The following is a 21,193-nucleotide window of genomic DNA, read 5'->3' as shown; positions in this document are numbered from 1 at the left end:
TCTTTCAGTGCTTTCATAGCATGTAGTTTACAGGATAGAACTGTAGCACTAATTATATTATTAAAAATTTTTACTCATGTTTCCCCAACATATATTCTAGATGCTGCAAGGCAAGAAAAATATTATGGATCATTTTATCTCCAACATGTATCCCAGTGCCCAGGATAGTGATTTTCAAATATATGTTTGTGAAAAAGATGGATCCTGAAAACAATGATGACTAGCGCACAGGACATAACATGAAATGTTGGATTTTCCCACCCACATCCATCCAGCATATTCATTCATCCACATCCTCCAGCTTATCTGAAACAAGGCTATGGAGCTACATGTCTATCAATACTACCTCAAACAACAGTAAATTCCTTCACCTGGAATTTCAGATTTATTATAATGAAAGGATATGTTGCCTAACAGAATCCTAGAATACCTAGAAAAGTGATATACACAGGCACGTGGTCAATTCTTGGTTTCTTTGGGCCACAATTAAACAGATCACTCAACTTACAAAGAAATGATGGCTGAGATTTGTACTAATATGCCCAAGATCACATAGTTACATGAGTGGCACTGTTAAGATTAGAGCTCAGAATCAAGAAAAATGTGTGTATACATACGGATTATTTGTTCAACTAAACAATGCAATGGGGTACTTAGGATTTATGTGGCATTTAAAGCAGAGAAAGCAGTATGTGCTGAGGTGCTAGCAGGAATTTGCACAATCTGGAGCTAGTCTCCTGAATTACCGGTTTGAGAAAACTGCCCCATGTCCTTAGAACTCCCCGTAGTTGCAAACTGCCAAATCATCCCAAGAATTACAAAATGTTAATAAATTAAGTATAAGGTGAATGGAAAAACACAACTCAAGGTTGATATCCAAAAAGTAAGAAGAAGAAAGGAGAAAAACCTTCAGAAATTCTAGTAACAGAAAGACATTTTCGGGGTTAATTATCCTGCAATAAACATTACAGATAGAAAGCTGCCTTCTTCACAAAAAGTTTTACAAACACCAGAATAGTATAACTCAAGATCCTCTGCAAACTTCTTACAAATATCTGACCTGCTAAAGTCACCTTCTTGGTTAGAGCACCAAACTGTCAAGAGTATCAACAATCTGTAATCCTATTTCCAACAATAATGGTCCTAAATGGCAGACTGGGCTTCCTAGTTTCCTCAAATACTTCTAAATTTCAATCACTGTGCATAAAAAGATGCTGATCTATCACTTTATTAAAATTATAGATACATTATCAGAAAGGGTTTAAATAGCTGTCAAATTCAGCCTTATCTTGTCCAAGCAATCATCTGGATTCCTTTTAAATGTTTCAGCCACGGGAAACTCCCTTTATTTTAAAACACAGCCCATTTTTCCGATAACCAGAGGTAAAACTGTCTTCAAAAGGACAAAATCTGCCAACCTATAGTGATTATCCACTGGTCCTAGTTCCAGCCTCAAAGCACTCACATTCTCCAGAGTGTATGTAGGTGTGTTGTAGAAACAACTGACATTCTGAGGTCTGTTATTTTTATACAGCCTATGGATAACCATCCATGTAGCATATCATACAGGTTAATGCACAGGTTAAGTCCCAAATGTACTCTCCATGTTACAGGCAGAGTCTACGGCTGATCTTATGCCTCCCTATAGGATACCTTGACTACAGTTGAAATACTTGACTTTTCAATTTAAATTTAGAAGGTACCAGAAAGAATAAACATCAAAATTCTAACATTAACAATATACTATGGGATTACAATGCAGCTTATCTTCCTTTTTAAACACTTCTATATTTTCCAATTCATCTTCCAAGAAGCAGAATCTGATAATCCTTTTCAAAATATTTCGTAATAAAGAGAGATACATGTTTTTATTCTAATATAAGCATCTAAACAGTGAAGCAAGAAATATTTACAAGGAAGAAAATCAGTTGTAGTAGCCATTTTATTGATTTATTTTATAATGCTCCTTTGAACATTAACAAAAGTAAAGCCCACATATGGTCCCAAATTTGTCGACAATCTTCCTGAACACCAGTGTAAGAAGAGAAATATGAAAAGTTGTTCAGTTTTCATTATCAGAATGGAGAAATTATACCAGCTCTTTACTGCAAAGAAATGTTTTATTAGTATCAACTGTACAAGTAAATTCAGTTAGCATGTGGCAACTCAAAATAGGGAGCACTAAATTATATAATAGAATCATCAACAGTTTTACAAGAAGGGTAATAAGCATAAGTTTTAAATGTGTGCCAACAACACATGCACACTTCAACAAACACACTGCAAAGAATCATTCTGAAAAGTAAAACTACTGATCGAATCCCAACATTTCATTCTCACACAATTTATCAAAGTATGTTCCTGAGTTACTTTTTTTCTAATCCCTAAATTCAAAGTTAAATGAAAACCCCAGTAACCTAAACCACTTGTTTGGCAAGTAGATACGTTATGGCTAACCGCAGATAAACCAGATTGCAGGCAAGTGGGTTTTGAAAATGCTGAGATGATATACGTCCTCACATCAGAAGTACTACTTTAATATCACAGACCATCTACATCATTATCAGCGACCACAGAGTAAAGTGCGTAACTTATTGGGAAAGAGAAAATGGCTGAGCCAGAATTTCCATCTGACAGGACAAATGATCTGCAGTGAGAAGAAGAGTGAAGAAGCAGGGAAAAGGTAGCAAGGTAGAAACAGAGCAGTCTTTACTTATATTGGTTAAACTGTCGAACACAGATAAAACTTTCCAAATAAGGTTTATCTGATTCAGCTACCATAAATGATTTTTAAAATGCCCGCAAACATGGACAACCTCACAAGCTTCCTGTGTTAAAGGCATCGACTGTATGGACTGGTGCTTTGAATCCAAAACCTTTTTTTGGTGGGAGTAACAAAACAGAAGCTATCCAAGAAAAGTTAAGACTTAGACCTTGTCTATTCTTAGAAGATGCTGACGCAGGTATTAACAGAAAGCACTCAAGTTAAGCTTCCTTTCTTCTCAAGAAACGTCCCATAACCTCAAAATGAGCTCAATCAGGACGTCATTTATTCTGAGTGCCCATCAAATTGATTCCTGGGCTCTGTCTTTCCATTCCCCTCAAGAAGTCACTAAGGTTCTCTTCAAAACCCCAAGTGATGTGCACTCCTCATAGTCTAATGCTCAGTGGAACGTATATTAGAATTGGCATCCTGGCCTGGCATGGTGGCTCACGCCTGTAATCCCAGCACTTTGGGATGCCGAGGTGGGCAGAATGCCTGAGCTCCCGAGTTCGAGACCAGCCTGGGCAACACAGTGAAATCTCGTCTCCACAAAAATACAAAAAATTAGCCAGGCATAGTGGTATGTGCCTGTAGTCCCAGCTACTCAGGAGGCTGAGGCAGGAGAATCGCCTGGACCCGGGAGGCAGAGGTTGCAGTGAGCTGAGATCGTGCCACTGCAATCCAGCCTGGATGACAGAGCGAGACTCCGTCTCCAAAACAAACAAAAAGAAATGACATCCTTAAGCTGAACCAAAATCAATATGTTCTATCGATCCAACATCGTTCTATCCTTTAGTGTCACAAATAATTGTTTCACACTATATATGGTGGCCGCCAATCATATGTAACTGTTACATATAATATAAATTTAATTTTAAAAATTCACATCTCCTCAGTTTCACTAATCATATTCCTAGTGCTAAATAGCCATATGGGGCTGGTAGCTACTATTCTGGACAGTACAGAATACAGAACGTTTGCATCATCACAGTTGTTCTATTAGATAGGACTGCTCTAGACAATAATCACAACGTGACAGTATGACAGAACTAATTTAGACAACTGGACCACTCAGTGAACCTGAATTAGAGACCTCATAGCATTTAAAACCATTTTAACCTTCTGCATGTGCATGCGTGCACTAGCATGTGTGCTTGCAAACACACTGTATAATTTGCTTTGCCATTTCAGACAACCAAGGGTCTTGAGTATATTACTGGTCTTGTGTCAGCCACTGATTTATCTTCAAAGTGCTCGCATATTTACATTTCTCCTATGCTGCTTCTTCCTCAGGCCTAATGTGACAGTTTTGCTAACCTCAGTAGGGTGAAAGGTTAAGAGTTATCCTACATTTATCTAGCAACCACTGTGCAGGTATAGTCACAGACACAAAGTGAACAAATTTCTGATTAGAAAGTAAAGTGAACCAGGTATTCAACATAGTTAGAGGAGTTTAATTCTTGAAATACAACTGGTACTGAATAAACCCACCAAATCTCTAATACTTTACCAAGCACTTATTGAAGTACCCTGGATTCTGATTAACAAATGTGAACATTTATTAATTTCAACTGGCCCTGAAAGTTAAATGAGTCACAACTGAAGAAACATTCTCCTAGATTTCTTGTCTCCCGTACCTTCTTTAAAAAACAATTGCATTTTACATAGTTGCTTTACTTTAGAACAATTCAGGAATATATGAACTTAGCAACTAATTACTCTTAAAATCATAAAGATGAGTAAAAAGGAAGCACTTCTGCTGTTTTTAAATTGTTCAGTTTACTTTTTAAATGGGTTTATAAAATTTCGTAATTAAACATAAAGAGATAACTTAAAATTAGAGAAAGATGAAACTCTTACACAGTAGCTTCTGCAGTACACTGCACAGAGAACACTGGCTCTTTGAGATATTCAGTGAATATTTATTGCACAAGGAAGCAGCATGGTGTAACCAAGAAAAATCTTACTTTGATTCCAGTCCTAGCTCCATCACTCACCAACTAAATAATCTTAAACTAACATCGCTTATGTTTACGCCCCTGTAATATGAGAGAAATAATAGCCATCATAAGTACAGTCATCCCTGGGTATACATGAGGGGGACCGGTTCCAGCACCCCCCCCAGATACCAAAATTGGTGCATACTCACTTCCTGCAGTTGGCCCTGTGGAACTCAGGTATATGAAAAGTCCCTTAGTACATACAGGCCTTGCATCCCGCCAAGTACTGTATTTCTGATCTACACTTGATTGAAAAAAAAAAATCCGTGTATAAATGGACCCACACAGTTCAAACCCATATTGTTCAAGGGTCAACTGCACTTGAGCACTGCAGGAAATTTTAAAGGTACTTATCAATTATTCTCATGGAGGTAGTCAGACATTCTATGAAAAAAACAGGCCACTGATAGTCATAAGGCATCCTCAAAAGGGTAAATACCATTATATAAGCAGTAGTAGACAATTTTTTCAAAGCAATTTTTCACAAAGCATATCCAGATAGTAAGAATTCATTTTATTTTTATTCCATGTATCCCTAAAGAAACTCCAACCTTCTGTTGTTTCACTACTTGAATGGCACTTTTCCTGGCACTTACACAAGCCCTCAAATGGTTTGGCAGCCAGTACTCTGTTTGCCTTAGCCTAGAAAGAAAAGCCACCCATCTCCTTAAACCTCTGTAGGATAAACCCAGTCATGCCCATTAAAACCCAAAGATCACTTCCAGCCCAACTTAAGTACAAGTTTACACCAGGGGAAGAAAACCATTTTGGTTTATTGGCTTCATATGACAAAAGAGCTTCCTTAAGCACCAGCTACTGCAAGTTCTATTTATCCTTTGAGTCAGATATTTCCATTTTCAAATTCTCTTTTGCAACTAGATACTTTAGCTAGCACTTTCTTTCCTATTAGGATTAGTAAATTCATTTCAACTTTAAACGATTGAGAGCAATATTCAAAATTCCCCAACAACTTTACTTTAGATAGAGTCATGGGATAAACAGGCACGGTAAAATAATCTCTTAAAATCTTGCTCTCATAAAGCAAACTGCAATACTGACAATTCCATTCTGATAACCATTTGTCAGAACTCGACACACATTTCTAGAAATCTTGGATTACGGAAATCAAAAGGTAGGAACAGAAAACAAATGTGTAAATCTTGAAATTTCTGCAATTCCACTGTTAGGCCACCACATGCTCAGTAACTGGTCATGTTCACTGACTAAAAACGTGTTTGTCTAAAAGATATCTTGAGATCATGGGTACATTCCTAGAATCAAATCAGTTTTATACAATCTAGGAGGATACTTCCACAGAAGATCAGGAGCTATATCTGCCTAATTTTAATAAAAGTAAGCTTACATAAAAATAGTATTTCTTCCCCTAGAAATACAGTCTATACAGAATAAGGTGACCCCACAGTAGACTTGTGGAAGCCAGCCAGTGTTTCAAAGTACGTCCAGAAAATTCCCACACAGGTAACAGGGAGTTACACATAGATTTTAACAAGTGGTTCTGTCAACCACTTTGGCTCTCCACGTAGTTTCACAAGAGTGGGGTAATTTTTTTTTCAGAAAGAAATTTATATTCACCTGATTGACTTAAGTTACATGTGAACTCTTGATAGTTCTCTATTCCCAACAAAGGCTGAAAACAGCTAGCACTCTGGGAAAACCAAAAACTTAAGCTGCCAGTCATACTGAGAGACTCCAGTGAGGAGGATGCTAAGACTTCAATAATATACAAATAAACAGAGTATACAGAGCAACAACCTGGATCTGTTTTGAATTTAAGTGTTTAAGAAGTATTTATGAGTATCTTGAGTACAGATCAGGACTCAAATATTGCTTACTTCCAGGCTAGAAGACCTTGGGCAAGTATTTAATTTCTTTGAACCTCAGGTTCCTCATCTGTAAAATAAGGATAAATGTTGTGAGGACTAAATTAGATAAGGTATGTGAAGGGCCAAAGAAAGTATCTGCTACTCACTAAGTAGCAGCTCAATAAATAGAGCCTATTATTGGCCTCATTAAAGTTAATAAATTCTTATAATTAGTTATTTTCTATTAGGTATTACTTCTAGTGAGGTCCCACTAAGTCAGTGATTAACATAGATCTAGTCACTTGTCTAGTACAGAATCTGTACTGCAATTTACAGTGAGTACTTGCTCTTAGGAATCTGCAGAAATGATCCCAGTGCAGGCTAAGCTGGAAGGATCACTTGAGGCCAGGAGTTCAAGATCAGCCTGGGCAATAAAGTGAGACCCTCACTCTACCAAAAAAAAAAAAAAAAAAATTAATTAGCTGGGCCTGTAGTCCTAGCTACTCAGGAGGCTGAGGCAGAAGGATCACTTGAGCCCAGGAGCTTGAGGCCACAGTGAGCTATGACTGCACCACTGCACGCCAGCCTGGACAACAGAGTGAAACCCTGTCTCTAGAAGAAAAAGAAATAGAATCTGAAGCAATGTTTCCTGGCAAGGAATAACAATATAATCAATAGTTTACTGCATGTCTAAAGCTCTTTCTAACCTCCTATGTCCACCTGAGAGAGAATATGTTTCCTATACACATTGTAGGCCTGAGTTAAGGGGAAATCAGAATGTCTAAAATGTTTAATAAGCTCCACCACTCCAAACTTTCTCAGCTGAATGTCCAAGATTAGAAAGTAAAGTAGAATTCTATGTGAAAATTATGTAATTATAGTTTACTGAAATAGAAGAATCATCAAATTATCACCATCAAGAAGGGTATGAAGGAAAACTGTTGAGTAAAGGTGTAGCCAGCCAAAATCTAACCAACATATTAACATGCAGATTAAAACTTTTTGGCATAGCTAAAACTAAATGTAGTTTCCTAATTCTGTATTTTGAGTTGCTGTAGTAAAAGCTTTCTGCTAAATCTCCATGACAGTTTAGCATCTGAAATGTAATAAATATAGATTTACTTGCCCAATTTACAGAAATATAAGGACTTTATGATAGTATATAAGGCACAAGCAAATTATAGTATAAAGAGCCCTCTTAATTCCAGATACCTGTCAGAATTTTAGTCTTGGCTCTGTCAGCAGCTCGTCAAGTGAATGAACTTTGACAAGTCACTTTCGAAATCAGAGCCTCATGTCCTGACCTGTGAGGAGACATTAAATTACCTCTTAAGAATCTATCCAACTTAAAAATAAGGTAGAATGAAATGTAGTTGATTTGGTGTAAGTGATAGACATTTGTCTCTTGGATACAAGTATTATACATCATGTAAAAACGTAATAATTGAAGACTATTCATCTAGGGTAACTGTCGTGCTAACTTTCACCTACACCAAATATTGCTTTCTTCATTGCTGCTGTTGATTTCACTATTTCTAGCATCCAAGATAACAACAATCTGCTTATTTCCAACTGTATGGTATCTTTAACCACAAGTATATTTTAACCTTTTGTTCAACCTGGTGCCTTTTAAAAAGGTGAGCTTTTCCTATTTCAACTAATAGTTCTCACAGAGTCTTCAGTATCAGAGTAAAAGGAGACCATGTTATCAGTCACAAACTGTCCAGTGAATACAAATGTGGACTGTAACATTTACTACAAGGTTCTCCTGGGGCCAGATGATCAGAGTACAGCCTGGGAAAGTCAACACTTTCCATATTCAGAAGGCTTCTTGAAGATCACCATATTTTTTATGTTCATCTGGAACACGTTCTAAATGCCCTAGATTTCTCTATGATTGCTAATGAAAATGGCTTCAGTACAACCTACAGTTTGCTTGGTTATCATGTAATACCCTCTGCAGAGGAAATGAAAGAAAATCAGGGGCAGCCTTATCTATGAACAGGAAGACAAGATTCTGTCCAAATCCTTTTCTGCTATAAAGGAATCACTTGCCTCACTTGTTTTATATAGAGTCAAAATTATTTAGATGGTTTAGAAAATTTTATATCATAACTCCCTTGAAGGATACATTTGTTTTTCGTAGCACTGCATATTTTTAACCAGTGTTAACTTCTAATACACCATATGAACCTGAAAGAGACCACTCTAAAGTAAGTACAAATTGAACATATCATCCCCGAAGCAAAAAGGCTTCAGCTCATTCTTTTGTTCATGCTCTCTCCTCTTTTCAATATAAACCATGACAAGTTTTCAATCGGTATATTCATTGTTTCCAACCCAAAACTTCCAGATTCTTCACAACTGTCTCCCCTTATATCAAGAATTTTAAAAATATATGCTATGTTTGACTTGTTTAAACTGTGTAAGAGCCTTCCCCCCTTTACCTAAAAATAAATTTAAAAGAGAAAATAGCACACATAAAAATTCTGATGGAACCCAATACCATCTAAGAAACTAACTGAATACTCTAGTAACAGCAACGAAATGACAGTATCACTTTACTGGAATGTGTACAAAAATTACCAGCATCTAATTCAAATTAATCCTTAAACAAGTAAGACTGTCGCCTCCAAAGGGGACCACTCTTTTCCAATGAGTCATAAAGGCTTAGTCATTTTCCATTAACTTTAGGAGTTTTAACTGCATATAGCAAAACCATGAATGACTTATAAGGATATCTTTCCCTCTTCACCGCTTCCCCATCAGCAACAAATTCTGTTTTGTTTATTGACTACGGAGGTGTTGTCAATCACACCACCAATCAACTTCCTATAGAAATTTGAGAGCTGGAACAACTCATACAACAAAAAGTAAAAGTAAAATGATCTTTCAAAGATTAGCTCTATGGAGCTTCAATGGGGAAACTATAAAAAGAAGGAATGATTTGTGGATCCACCAAAGACCAATTTGAAATAATGAGGTCTGACCAGAGAACGCTGGGAAAACAACAAAAGCAAACACGTCAACTTAGAATCCAGCAATCACTGACAGAATTGAAAATATTTTCCAGGAAAAGCCAGAAAGTGATCTATAAATGTGGACATTGAGACCGAATAGCCCTTTCCAAAAGAGCTACTGGCCCAGATATTAAGGCAAACTCAAGATGTACAGATGAGAAGAACGTGGACCATTAAGTGAGCCCCTATCTTTCTCTTTCTTCTACGTCAGGACTCCCATCTAGACAAAAAGAGTCTTTCACAGTATTTGTCAACTCTTATATTCGATATTTACACAGACCTTCATAATATAAAAGAAAAACCTAATATTTTCAAAGTATTTGGTGGGAAGATGCTACTTAAAAATTAGTGAATATAATACTTAAAGTCAATCATGGACTCCTCCATAGTCAATAAACAAAACAGAATTTGTTGCTGATGGGGAAGCGGTGAAGAGGGAAAGATATCCTTATAAGTCATTCATAGTTTTACTATATGCAGTTAAAACTCCTAAAGTTAATGGAAAATGACTAAGCCTTTATGACTCATTGGAAAAACAAAAGCCAAAAAAGTCCAGGGGAGACTCCCCTGGTATTTGGTCACTGAGGAGCTGTATCAGGACTGCAAACGCTCATCAGGCAAGATGAAATATTTGGTGATAAATTAGCCTAGGCACTTCTGATACAAGTTTCTGAAAAGATGAAATGATACTTCATTCACACAAATATCTGTAATAAGTTTTAAACAGGGCCAATAATATAAGCTAAAAAAAAAAAAATAAGCAAACATTTTAAGGTGGTTAAATCTGTTGGATACTCATGAACTTCTGAAAGCCCCACAGACCCTTACTCAGAGCTGGCGTACGGCATACTCTTACTTTACATAAGATTTCTACCTAGATTTGATTTTGAAAGTCCCCAGAAATTTACTGGGAGTGTAATTTTTTTTTTCTTCTTAAAAACAGTGGCTCATGCTTGTAATCCCAGTACTTTGGGAGGCCGAGATGGGCGGATCACGAGGTCAGGAGGAGTTTGAGACCAGCCTGGCCAACACAGTGAAATGCTGTCTCTACTAAAAATACAAAAATTAGTTGGGTGTAGTGGCAGGCAACTGTAATCCCAGCTACTCGGGAGGCTGAGGCAGGAGAATCGCTCGAGCCTGGGCGACAGAGCTAGACACCACCTTAAAAAGAAAAAAAAAAAGAGAGATAGAAAAATGATTTAATTCTGTACTTTTTAAAGTCACTTCAATAATTAAATAGGCTATCATAAGAGTTCAATCAACAATAATTCCCAAGGGCATCATTATATTAAAGCAAAGTTATGATAAACAGTGTTTATACCGATAACTGAACTGTCCAAAAAGGTTAAATAACAAAGTTTTTGAAAGTTTCATTGAAAATGGCTCCAGAACAAATCTTTTTTTTTTTTTCTGTCTAGTATCAGGTCACAAAAAATTTAAGCTTTGCCAATCACGTGGTCTCTGCTACAACTATTCATCTCTGCTTCTATAGTATGTAAGCAAAGACAATATGTAAATGAATGAGTATGGCTACGTTCCAATAAAACTTTACTTACAGACACTGAAATTTGAATTTCATATAATTTTCACATCACAAAACATTATATTTTTTGAATCATTAAAAATGTAAAAGCCATCCTGAGCTACCTGCTATATAAAACAAGTGGCAATAGTTTATAGGTCCCTGCAACAAATTTCAATTACTAGAGAGGATTACTGCTCATTCTTTATCAGATAAATGAGCTGTCACTGCAAAAACTTAAGAAATTAGGAGAAGATCCCTGTATTGGGGTGGCCACAGTATACTCATTCTGTATTTTCCAAATGCAATTGCATAAGTCTGAGTACACAGTCTGTATATAAAAACTACAGATTCCTGAAACCATCTCTAAGAGATTTAGCTAATATCAAGCAGGGCTAGGAAGGTGTTTAGGTCCCCATATCATTCTGATATTGAAGTAAGGTTTTTAAAAGTATGGACATGGGCAAACTGTGTATCTAGTAAGAACTGTATCCAGAATATGTAAAGAACCTCCAAATTCAATAATAAGAAAACAGTCTATTTTAAAATGAGCTTAAATTTAAAACAAACACATCAACAAACAATATAAGAATAGCAAATCAGCACAAGAAAAAAGGCACAATATCGTGAGTCATTAGGGAAATACAAATTAAATCCACAATAAGATATCATTACACACTTGTTAAAATGGTTAAAATGAAAAAAATTAAATGGGCCCTGAAAATATCAAATGCCAGCAAGGATGCAGAGCAACTGGAGCTCACATACATTGCTGGTGGGAATGCAAAATGGTACAGCCATTTTGAAAAACAGTTTGACAATTTTAACATGCACTCACCGTATAACCCAGAAAGTCCATTGGAGGGAAACAAAAACTTACGTTCAAATACACACACACACACACACACACACACACACACTCACCGTATAACCCAGAAAGTCCATTCGAGGGAAACAAAAACTTACGTTCAAATACACACACACACACAAAAAAAAAAACTTGTATACATACAAATGTTTAGAGTGACTTTACTGACACCCACCAAAACTGAAAATAACTCATATGTTCTTCAGTTAGTGAATGGATAAACAGTGTGTTTGAGGAGACTCAAAAAACTACTTACTATATGATCTTATTTATATAACATTTTTGACAAAGCAAAACTACAAGGGCAGAAAACAAATCAGTGGCTGGTTGGGGCATGAAACGGGGGTTGAGAAGTTTGGGGGTCAGGAACTGTTCTGTATCCTGATTGTTGTGGTGGTTCCAAGACTACACATTTGTCAAAACTCAGAACTACAAACGAAAAAAGAAGGAATTCTTACTGTATGTAAATTATTCGCTGAACTTTACTAAAATGACAAAGAAAAAGGAAAGAACCACTGATAAATAAACAAGACCAGTAATACACTGGTTCTGGTTTATTAGAAAAGTCTTCACTGCTTTGTTTTTTTTCCTTTTTCTCAATATAGGCTAAAAACTATCCTATGCACACACGCTTAATGTATATGTGTATGCTTTTTTAACGAAATGATGACAGAAGGAAATAATGATTGTTTTCTGCTTAACAGTCCTTTTAAAAAGTAATATCTGAGAACTCTTGTGCTGGTTTTTAAATTCAAACACCTGGAACATTCTAGATTCAAACATCTAAGTAATCCCCAAAGTCCTTCTGAATATAAAAACTAATTATCCTTTGTAGGTCTTATCTAAGATCTAGGTTATCCTAATTTTACATTTTTGAAGCACAGGACACCTTTAAACGAGTTACCAGTTAAAAACATTAATCCCAGACGGGGCGGCCGGGCAGAGGCGCTCCTCACTTCCCAGACGGGGTGGCCGGGCAGAGGCGCTCCTCACTTCTTCCCGGACGGGGTGGCCGGGCAGAGGTGCTCTTCTCTTCCCAGACAGGCGGCCGGGCAGAGGCGCTCCTCACTTCTTCCCGGACGGGCGGCCGGGCGAGGCGCTCCTCACTTCCCAGACGGGGGGCCGGGCAGAGGCGCTCCTCACTTCCCAGACGATGGGTGGCCGGCAGAGGCGCTCCTCACTTCCCAGACGGGGGGCCGGGCAGAGGCGCTCCTCACTTCCCAGACGGGGCGGCCGGGCAGAGGCCTCCTCACTTCTTCCCGGACGGGGCGGCCGGGCAGAGGCGCTCCTCACTTCCCAGACGGGGTGGCCGGGCAGAGGCGCTCCTCACTTCCCAGACGGGGCGGCCGGGCAGAGGCGCTCCCACTTCCCAGACGGGGTGGCCGGGCAGAGGCGCTCCTCACTTCCCAGACGGGGTGGCCGGGCAGAGGCGCTCCTCACTTCCCAGACGGGGCGGCCGGGCAGAGGCGCTCCTCACTTCTCCCCCATCTGGGAAGTGAGGAGCGCCTCTGCCCGGCCGCCCCGTCTGGGAAGTGAGGAGCGCCTCTGCCCGGCCGCCCCGTCTGGGATGTGGGGAGCGCCTCTGCCCGACCGCCCCGTCTGGGAGGTATACCACGGAGGCCAGAAGCAATCTGGGGGCTGGATGTGGTGGCTCACACCTGTGGTCCCGGCACTCTGGGGGGCCGAGGCGGGTTGATCACTTCGGGCTAGGAGTTTGAGACCAGTCTGGCCAACATGGCGAAACATATGAAAAATACAACAGACAAACCAACCAACCAACTCAGTGACAACAAAACAGGTCTATCCTGGAGTCATACTCTAATTTTTTCTATTTTCTTCCCTTTCTGATCCTTTATCCCACTTTCTTTTTCTTCCTCTTCCTTCTCCTTCTTCGTCAAATAGAGGATTGAGTTATTATCACTGATCCATATAAAGTCCCTCTCTCATTTATTTTGATTCCCACTCCCCATTTCTATTCCCCGTCTTCCCATGTGCAACCTTCCTAATATGTTTGATACGCATCTTTTTGTTTGTATGTATTTTTAGAAAATGTTTATTGTTTTTGTGTGCAAAAAAAATTAATAAAAAAAAAAAGAAAAAAAAAACATTAATCCAATGGCACTTCCAGTGGCTACCTCTGAAACAGCAAATATAGTTGTTTTAATGTTTGTTTTCTCCTCTACGGATCAAAGCGATTCATTTCTAAATATGCTTCTGTACCTTGGAGAACTGGGATTTCAAGCAGCATTTACTTTAGTGGTCTCCATAACTGTTTTCTTTATGAATGAAAATCACATGCTTCTTGTCACTGAGGAAAAATTCATTTATCTCAGTAAAAACTGTTATGTCCCTAACAAGGGCTGAGGAAAGACCATGGCCTATGACTTTATTTCTCCACTACGTTTAATTTTAGAGTTTCTATCTTTAAGTATTAGCCTCTTTAGAATGAATATACCAGAGAAGACATGCATTTTTGCAAGATTTTTCAGGTAGAAAAAACAGGGAGGCAAGAGTGTGACTTCCTATAGTTCACTCAGTAATTCATTTGCTGAATCAAAAATAAAAGTTGTAAAAAATTTTAATCAAACCTATGTTAACTCAGCATCCATATGATACATTACCCTTAAAATAACTGTCCTCAGAAAAAGCCTTATTATTTTCATTCTACTGTCTTAAACATATGGCATATCACATAAATGAAACACATCAGAAATGAATCTTATGCATCTATGGAACAATTTAAAAGAAAGAAGGGGAAGAAAGGGAAGGAGGAAAAGGAAAAGAGAAGGTAGGTAAAAAGAAATGGAGGGAAGAATAAGCTGTGTAAGCAACTACTCACAGTTCTAAACTTTTCTAATTCTAGGCCCCCATGTGCCAATTCCTAGCTACTTAGCCTCGGTGGTTTAATACAACTCACTTGCCCTCCCTGACCCTCGGATTTTTATCAGGAAAATAAGGAAGTTGGCCTAGAACAGTGGTTTTTAATGCTTTCTACTCTGAAATATCTTTTTAAAGTACCAATTAACTATAGTTTCCCACATGTGAGTCGTCCGTTAAGTACCTGTTAGTTCAAAAATATATGTATTTTACAAATTAACAGTTACATCCATTTGAAAATTCCCTTGTTCATTCAAAAAAGTATTGCAAGTCTACATATGGCAATACACTATTTTCTTCATTTTTGTGAAAGCCATTTTTGGTGCACATATGAATTCAGAGAGTTATTTCAAGAACTCCATGCATTCTATACCACAGCAAAGATCATGTTCATGTACCATGGAAAATTTTTTTTTTATTGTGGAAATACCCTCAACACAACATGCGGCACACAGCAGATATGCAAATTATCTAAGATTCCTTCCTGCTCCCAAATTGAGTGACTGAGTGACATTGCTTTGTACTTAGAACAAAAAATTAAACCTATTATTACTCAAGTAAAAATAAAAAACACAAAATAGCATTTAGAAAATGTTACTAAAATTCTATTCTTGATTATCTCCCAAGTCAGAAGAGAAAGCAACAAATTACTTTCTTTAATTTTTCTATGTAATACATACCTATGTTGAATGAATTTTATCTACAAGACATAACTATAAAAAATCAGAAAAAAATTCCAAGTTTTTATAAATTTAATGCTGGTATAAATAAGTGATACATACGGTTTAAAAGGTATTATCTCTGCCTTTTAAAAGCTTATACTCTGAAAAAGAATACAGAATAATTATGCCAGAGATAAGATTCCTAAACCAACAGAGAATAATGTATTCATTCATTCACTCATTCATTTATTCACACATGCAAATATTTACTGAATAGTTCCTGACTACATAGAAGACATTCAGCGAAATGAAGGTAAAGCAAGATAACTAAGACATAAACCTCCTAGCTCAAAGAGATCCAGCCAGGATCTCATTAAAAAGCAACAACCAAAACAAAAACTGTTACGGAATTCTGAAAAACAGGGAAAGTGGGTTTGCCGTGTAGCCAGATATATGTACATCTCATGGACGCTGCCATCTGTTTAGATGCTTAGCGTACGTGTGATAAGCTCTAAATTTCTTAGACTACTGGGTTAACTGATCGTACCAGACATAATTTTATATCTTTCCCTCTTGAAGATCTGGATGTATGCCATTAACTTAATTTACCATATTATGCCACCGGAGTGTCCTAACCTAAAATAAATCAGTGCTTTCTAGGTATGTTTCCTTTTACAGACATTTCTAAAAATGTATTAAATTGTATCTTTCACTAAAGAAAAAGGATTTGCTCCCAGAATAGCTAGCTACCTATACTTCAAGAAGTAAGTCACTCGTAGGTAAACTGATTTCAGATGTTAAGCACACACATGCACACCAATACACACAGAGTTCACCAACTTTGAGACAGTGGAACTTTCCACCTAAAGAATATAAGAATTGAACATAAAAAACGAGATTGCGAAAACTGCTGTAAGGAAAGAAAAATAAAGATTAACATTTGAAGAAAATAGGAGAGGTTGAAAGCATGCACTGCATGGCTAAAAGTGGTAAAGTTCTAATGCTTAAGAAATTGCAAAGAAGTTGATGAAACGCCAAAATGTCTAGAAAGGCTTCGATCAACCGATACAGGAACTTGGAGAGGAAAAGTAAAGTAGGGAGTCTTGATTGCTGGTTCAGAAAAGAAAAATTCAATGAAGAAGCTAAAACTGACCCCCTAAAAAATGTAAGTTTGTCAACTGATTAAAAGTGTTTTTTAGAAAAATATGTTTTCAGCTCTGAACTCTAAGAAACTTTCAGAATATTATTGAAACATGCCTGTTCCTTTCCCTAACATTCGCAAATTGCATTTTGCATTTCAGTTATAGACCTACTGAAGTTTAAAATGGCTGGAAATTATTTCAAATCTAGAACCTCAAATGTTTCAGAAGAAATAGAGTATTATTCCTGAATATTGGCAACAGTGTTTTCCATTACAAAAAGTACACAGATGTTCCAAACACACTTTTATCCACAAAAAAAAGATGTGTTGACACTTAGTTGACTTGATTCTTTTCACCTGCACATGAACTCAATCATTTCTCTTTGTCTCCCAGTTTAAGAGATTTACCAAGGTATAAATACTACCATACGTGTATGTGTATGTGTTTTTTCAAAAGGTCTGTCCAAATGATGAATATTTTTGACTTCCTTAAAAACTAAGTAAGCAAGCATTAGATTTCAACCTAGGAAAGAAGATTTTTAAATATCCCCTTTACCCTAATGTCAGCTGCTACCCACGACCTCTATTGAAATGTTCACGACGAAAGGTCACAGGGTGCCCCATCCCCTCCTAAACAGCAATGGAAACGGGCGCACACTCACTGCACTATTCTTCTTAATCTCTATTGGAATCTACCCCATGATACCAAGTTGAATATAAATTGTAACTGCATATATATCTACCAAAAGTTTAAATTAAAAAGTAGAGGAGACAGATACAGGGATTTTTTTGAATGGGGTTCAAAAATCTGCATCAGAATATTAAACTAATTACTACTACTAACCCTTCTCAAATAAAGTTGGAGTTTCAGTATTACCACAGTCTCAATGTTTGCGCATGTTTTACCCTATCAGGGGCACCAGCTTCATTCTCTTTAATTAGGATAAAGACACTGTTAGGGAGTAACTGGGCCATAATTAAGAGTTATATTAGGGAAGGATACACTTTATTAGACTTGAATACTTCTCAGATCAAAAACTTCACCACCATTAGTAGAACATTCCTAGTGCAATACATCATTTCCTTTGATGATCTTGGAACCAGAAAAGTCAGATGTTTACAAAGACAGTGATCTTCTCATCAATTCCTGACCACCTTCAAAATTAATAAATATTTAATTCTAACTTAACGAAAGAGCCACACTGAATTTCCTTACCAATTTACCAGATTACATAAGAAATCGCCAAACACCGTATTATGCAAAATGAAAGCTAATTTAAATGTATTAGACTCTAGAGTGTGAAAATGGAAAAATCTTGCATTTTTATATGGAAAGTGTTTGTGGAACTCCTTGAGAAATAATATGTGAGAATACATCATTCATGTCTTGGTACGAAATCAGAAGATCTAAGGGTAATATAAATGTATATGAAGAGTTTTATGTTTTTTCCAGGTCACTCACATGAATAGGGGATTGGATAAAATCATAGCACCATATAATTAATACTATACATAACAGGTTTTGTTTGAACTCCAATTCTCATTCTACTCACCATGCACTACACACTGCACAAGGATCACTCTTTCTGTAGAGACAAACCCAACATATACGCACACAAAAAACCCTCATCTCCAAAAGTAAAGGATAACCAGACAATCTCTAAGATAAGAACTCTCAAAAGTATTGATCCGCCTTTCCCATCACTCAGCCTCCTTAGTCTTGACAGCAGAGTGAAAACTGTTTTCTACAGGTGAAAGCCGTAAGTCTTCATCAAAGCCATACCAGGGACAGAAAGGTAGAAAAGTATTAACGCTAAAATCTCACGCCTAAGCTTTAACACCCTTCTGGAACAGTAAGACAGAACTAGGCCCATCAGAAACTCTACACAAAATCAGTGACCACTAGTCACTAGTCTCCTAGTGCTTGAAACTCTGAGAAAGCAATCAAGCAGTCCCTAATTTTCCTGAGATTTTTGGGCTGGCCTGAGCACACACAAGACCAACTGAGTCAAATTAAGTTGGCAATAAAACAAGCGGTTCCAAGAAAGCAACAACTGTTTTCAATTCCACATCTCCAAGACACCTCAGGCTACAGTATTCAGTCGAAACAAATGACATTCACAACAAAAGCCGATTTTGCAAGCCCTTGAAACTCAGGGGTCTGCATCAGCACTCTGGAACGTCTATGCTTCCTAGGACCAAAGAATAAACAAAGATAACTCAAGGCATAAGGCGATCCAGCACCTAAGATCTCAGTAAAAAACGCTAAGTCTTGAGGCAGCTAGTGGAAAAACAGAGAAGGGAAGTCAAAAGGCTACTTGCCGTCAGCTAAAGCCAGGTCAGTATTAATCTCTACTTTCCTGGACATTGGTATAAAAAGCAATGACAAGGTCATCAGTCCCCTGTTCCCCTCGCTCACTGTGTGTGTTTGTTTTGTTTGTAAGAAAATGCTTATAGTGGCTTCCCGCCCGCGCAGAACACAGCCAAGACTAAACTTTTAAATCTTGAAGAAGGTGGGAAAGTCAGTCAGCCAGCCAGACGCCGGCCTAGGAAAAGTAGGGAGAGAAGGAGGGAAAGAGTCATGTTTCAAAACAAAGGCTCCACACGGAACTGAATGTCAACCCCTCCCCACTTGCCAGCCTTCAAGCCAGCCAGGCTGGGCCTCGATTTTTAAGAAGCGTAGTAAGTCAGATGTACCCAGCTCTCAGCGTTCACCGAGGCTTTGCGATGCACGAGAACACGGGCACAGCCACTTGCTGGGGGTGGTGCTAGCCCACCCCCCCCACCACCCCCTTGAGAAAAAACAGGCTCGGAACGTCGGTGACTTGCCCAAGGTCCCACACTAGAACCTGAATTCAATTCCTTTCACGTCCAGGCAGGGCCAACGCAGGGCGGGCACCGGGCGAGGGCCGCGGGAGCCGAAATGGCAACGCCCCTGACCTGAGAGAACCTCGGGCTGGGAGAGGGGAGGGTCCCGCGCGCCCTCCCTCCGGGGCCCTTACCTTCCTTGACTCCAGGCAGCTTGGACTGGTCGATGCTGACTTCAGCCATACTGGTCCAGGGTTCCGGATGCCCCTTTAACGCGGGCTTCCCGGTCACCGCCGGCGCCGAGCGGGGCCCCGAGCGCAGCAGCAGCGCCGGACGCGGCGCAAAGTCCGGCCGGCAGAGCTCGCAGGCCGGAGAACGGAGCGGGTCGGGCGGGCAGGGGCTGGCGACCGAAGCAGCGGGAGACGGTCCCCGACGCACCAGGCTGGCGGCCCAGCTGCCCCGCCGCGGCCACCTGCTCCGCGTCCCCGGCCCCAATCGATACCAAATAGCCGGAGCCCGGAAATGGACCGGGGCCGTCCAGTACGGAGGGAGAGAGGAGACAGAAAGGCGGGCGGGCCGGCTGGGGGAGGGGGAGCTGCAGGTCTGTAACCGCAACTGCAAGTGGTTGGCGAGCGAAGATCAGCGCCCGCTGCCGCCTCACTGTTGTCTCCTTTGTGCTCAGTGACGCGCCGCCTGAGGCTGGGGCCCCGCTGTGCTCCCGCCCCCGGGCCCTGCCCCCCTCCTACGGGAGGGTCGCGTCTTTAGGTGGGGGCTTTGTATCCTAAAGGCCTCAACAAAAAGGCCACACGGGTCACCTAAAACAATCGTTCCCGTGAGCGGTGTAGTCAGCATTCTGTGGTCTGGTTCTGGCATTGAGATTAACACAGGATGTTTACTGCATGCTTGCCTCTGTCTCGTACACTCTTTTTGCACCCGGAATTAGAGGAGAGATGATAGATGGCCATAAAAACCCCGAATACAACGTACAGAATGAAGAGCAGCTGATAAAATTCTGGGCCAGTTTGGAGTAGAGTGTGTACACAATCAGCTGGGAGAACTGAGTCATTCATTCATCAAAATTGCATGAATGTGTCTACCAAGTGTGATGTTAGGTACTGTGGGTGATAACGAGGCGTCAGACTTATCTCTGTTATAGCGCTGCACACATTGGACTGTAATTGTGACATTTCTATCTCTCTAAAATAGACAACCTCTCCTGTTTCATCTCCTGGCAACAGAATGCATCCTCCTTTTGGGAAACTGCCTCTTTCTCCACTCCTCAGAGGTGAGCTTCTCTCCCAAACGTGTGCCATGTCTGAACCTCGAGACTACCACATCACTCTTCCCCCTTCCTCCACCGACATGGGTTCATCAAAGGGTGGCTGGGTGACCAAGACAGGTCAAACAGAATACTTTCCTGGGTACATAAAGAGTTACGTATTCTGTTTCTTGTGGAAAAGATCTGCCTCTAGGAGATGATGAAGGCAAACTGAAGACAGAAGCAAAGAGAAGAGAAAGGGAGATGAAGAGGGCATGTTCGGATGTTACCACAGTAGCAAAGCAGGATATCCCCAGAGCAGCTGGCATTTTGACCACTCCTGGATTCTGAGATCTACAACCCGCAAACTCTCAACTTATCCTCAGTTTTGCTTAAGCTAGTAATAGTTGATTTTCTGTCACTCACAGCTCAGAGTCCCAGTATGAGAGG

General features: G+C 39.3%; 1 protein-coding gene across 2 annotated transcripts in view; it reads right to left on the bottom strand.

The window, feature by feature from the left end:
- Window positions 1–20,316, bottom strand: part of CCDC50 (coiled-coil domain containing 50) — a 70,471-nt gene extending 50,155 nt beyond the window's left edge. The window contains exon 1 of one of the 2 annotated variants that reach the window (XM_030822983.1): window positions 19,680–20,316. In XM_030822983.1, coding sequence (XP_030678843.1) covers window positions 19,680–19,728 — 49 coding nt within the window. In that variant the 5' untranslated portion in view covers window positions 19,729–20,316. The remainder of the gene's footprint in view (window positions 1–19,679) is intronic. The other variant, XM_030822984.1, reaches the window with a different exon arrangement.
- Between the last annotated feature and the right edge of the window lie 877 nt (window positions 20,317–21,193).

The sequence above is a fragment of the Nomascus leucogenys genome, chromosome 11, assembly GCF_006542625.1.
Source record: "Nomascus leucogenys isolate Asia chromosome 11, Asia_NLE_v1, whole genome shotgun sequence".
Lineage (NCBI taxonomy): Eukaryota > Metazoa > Chordata > Mammalia > Primates > Hylobatidae > Nomascus > Nomascus leucogenys.
Note: the sequence above shows the minus strand (reverse complement) of the source record. Positions and strands in the feature narration are given on the sequence as shown.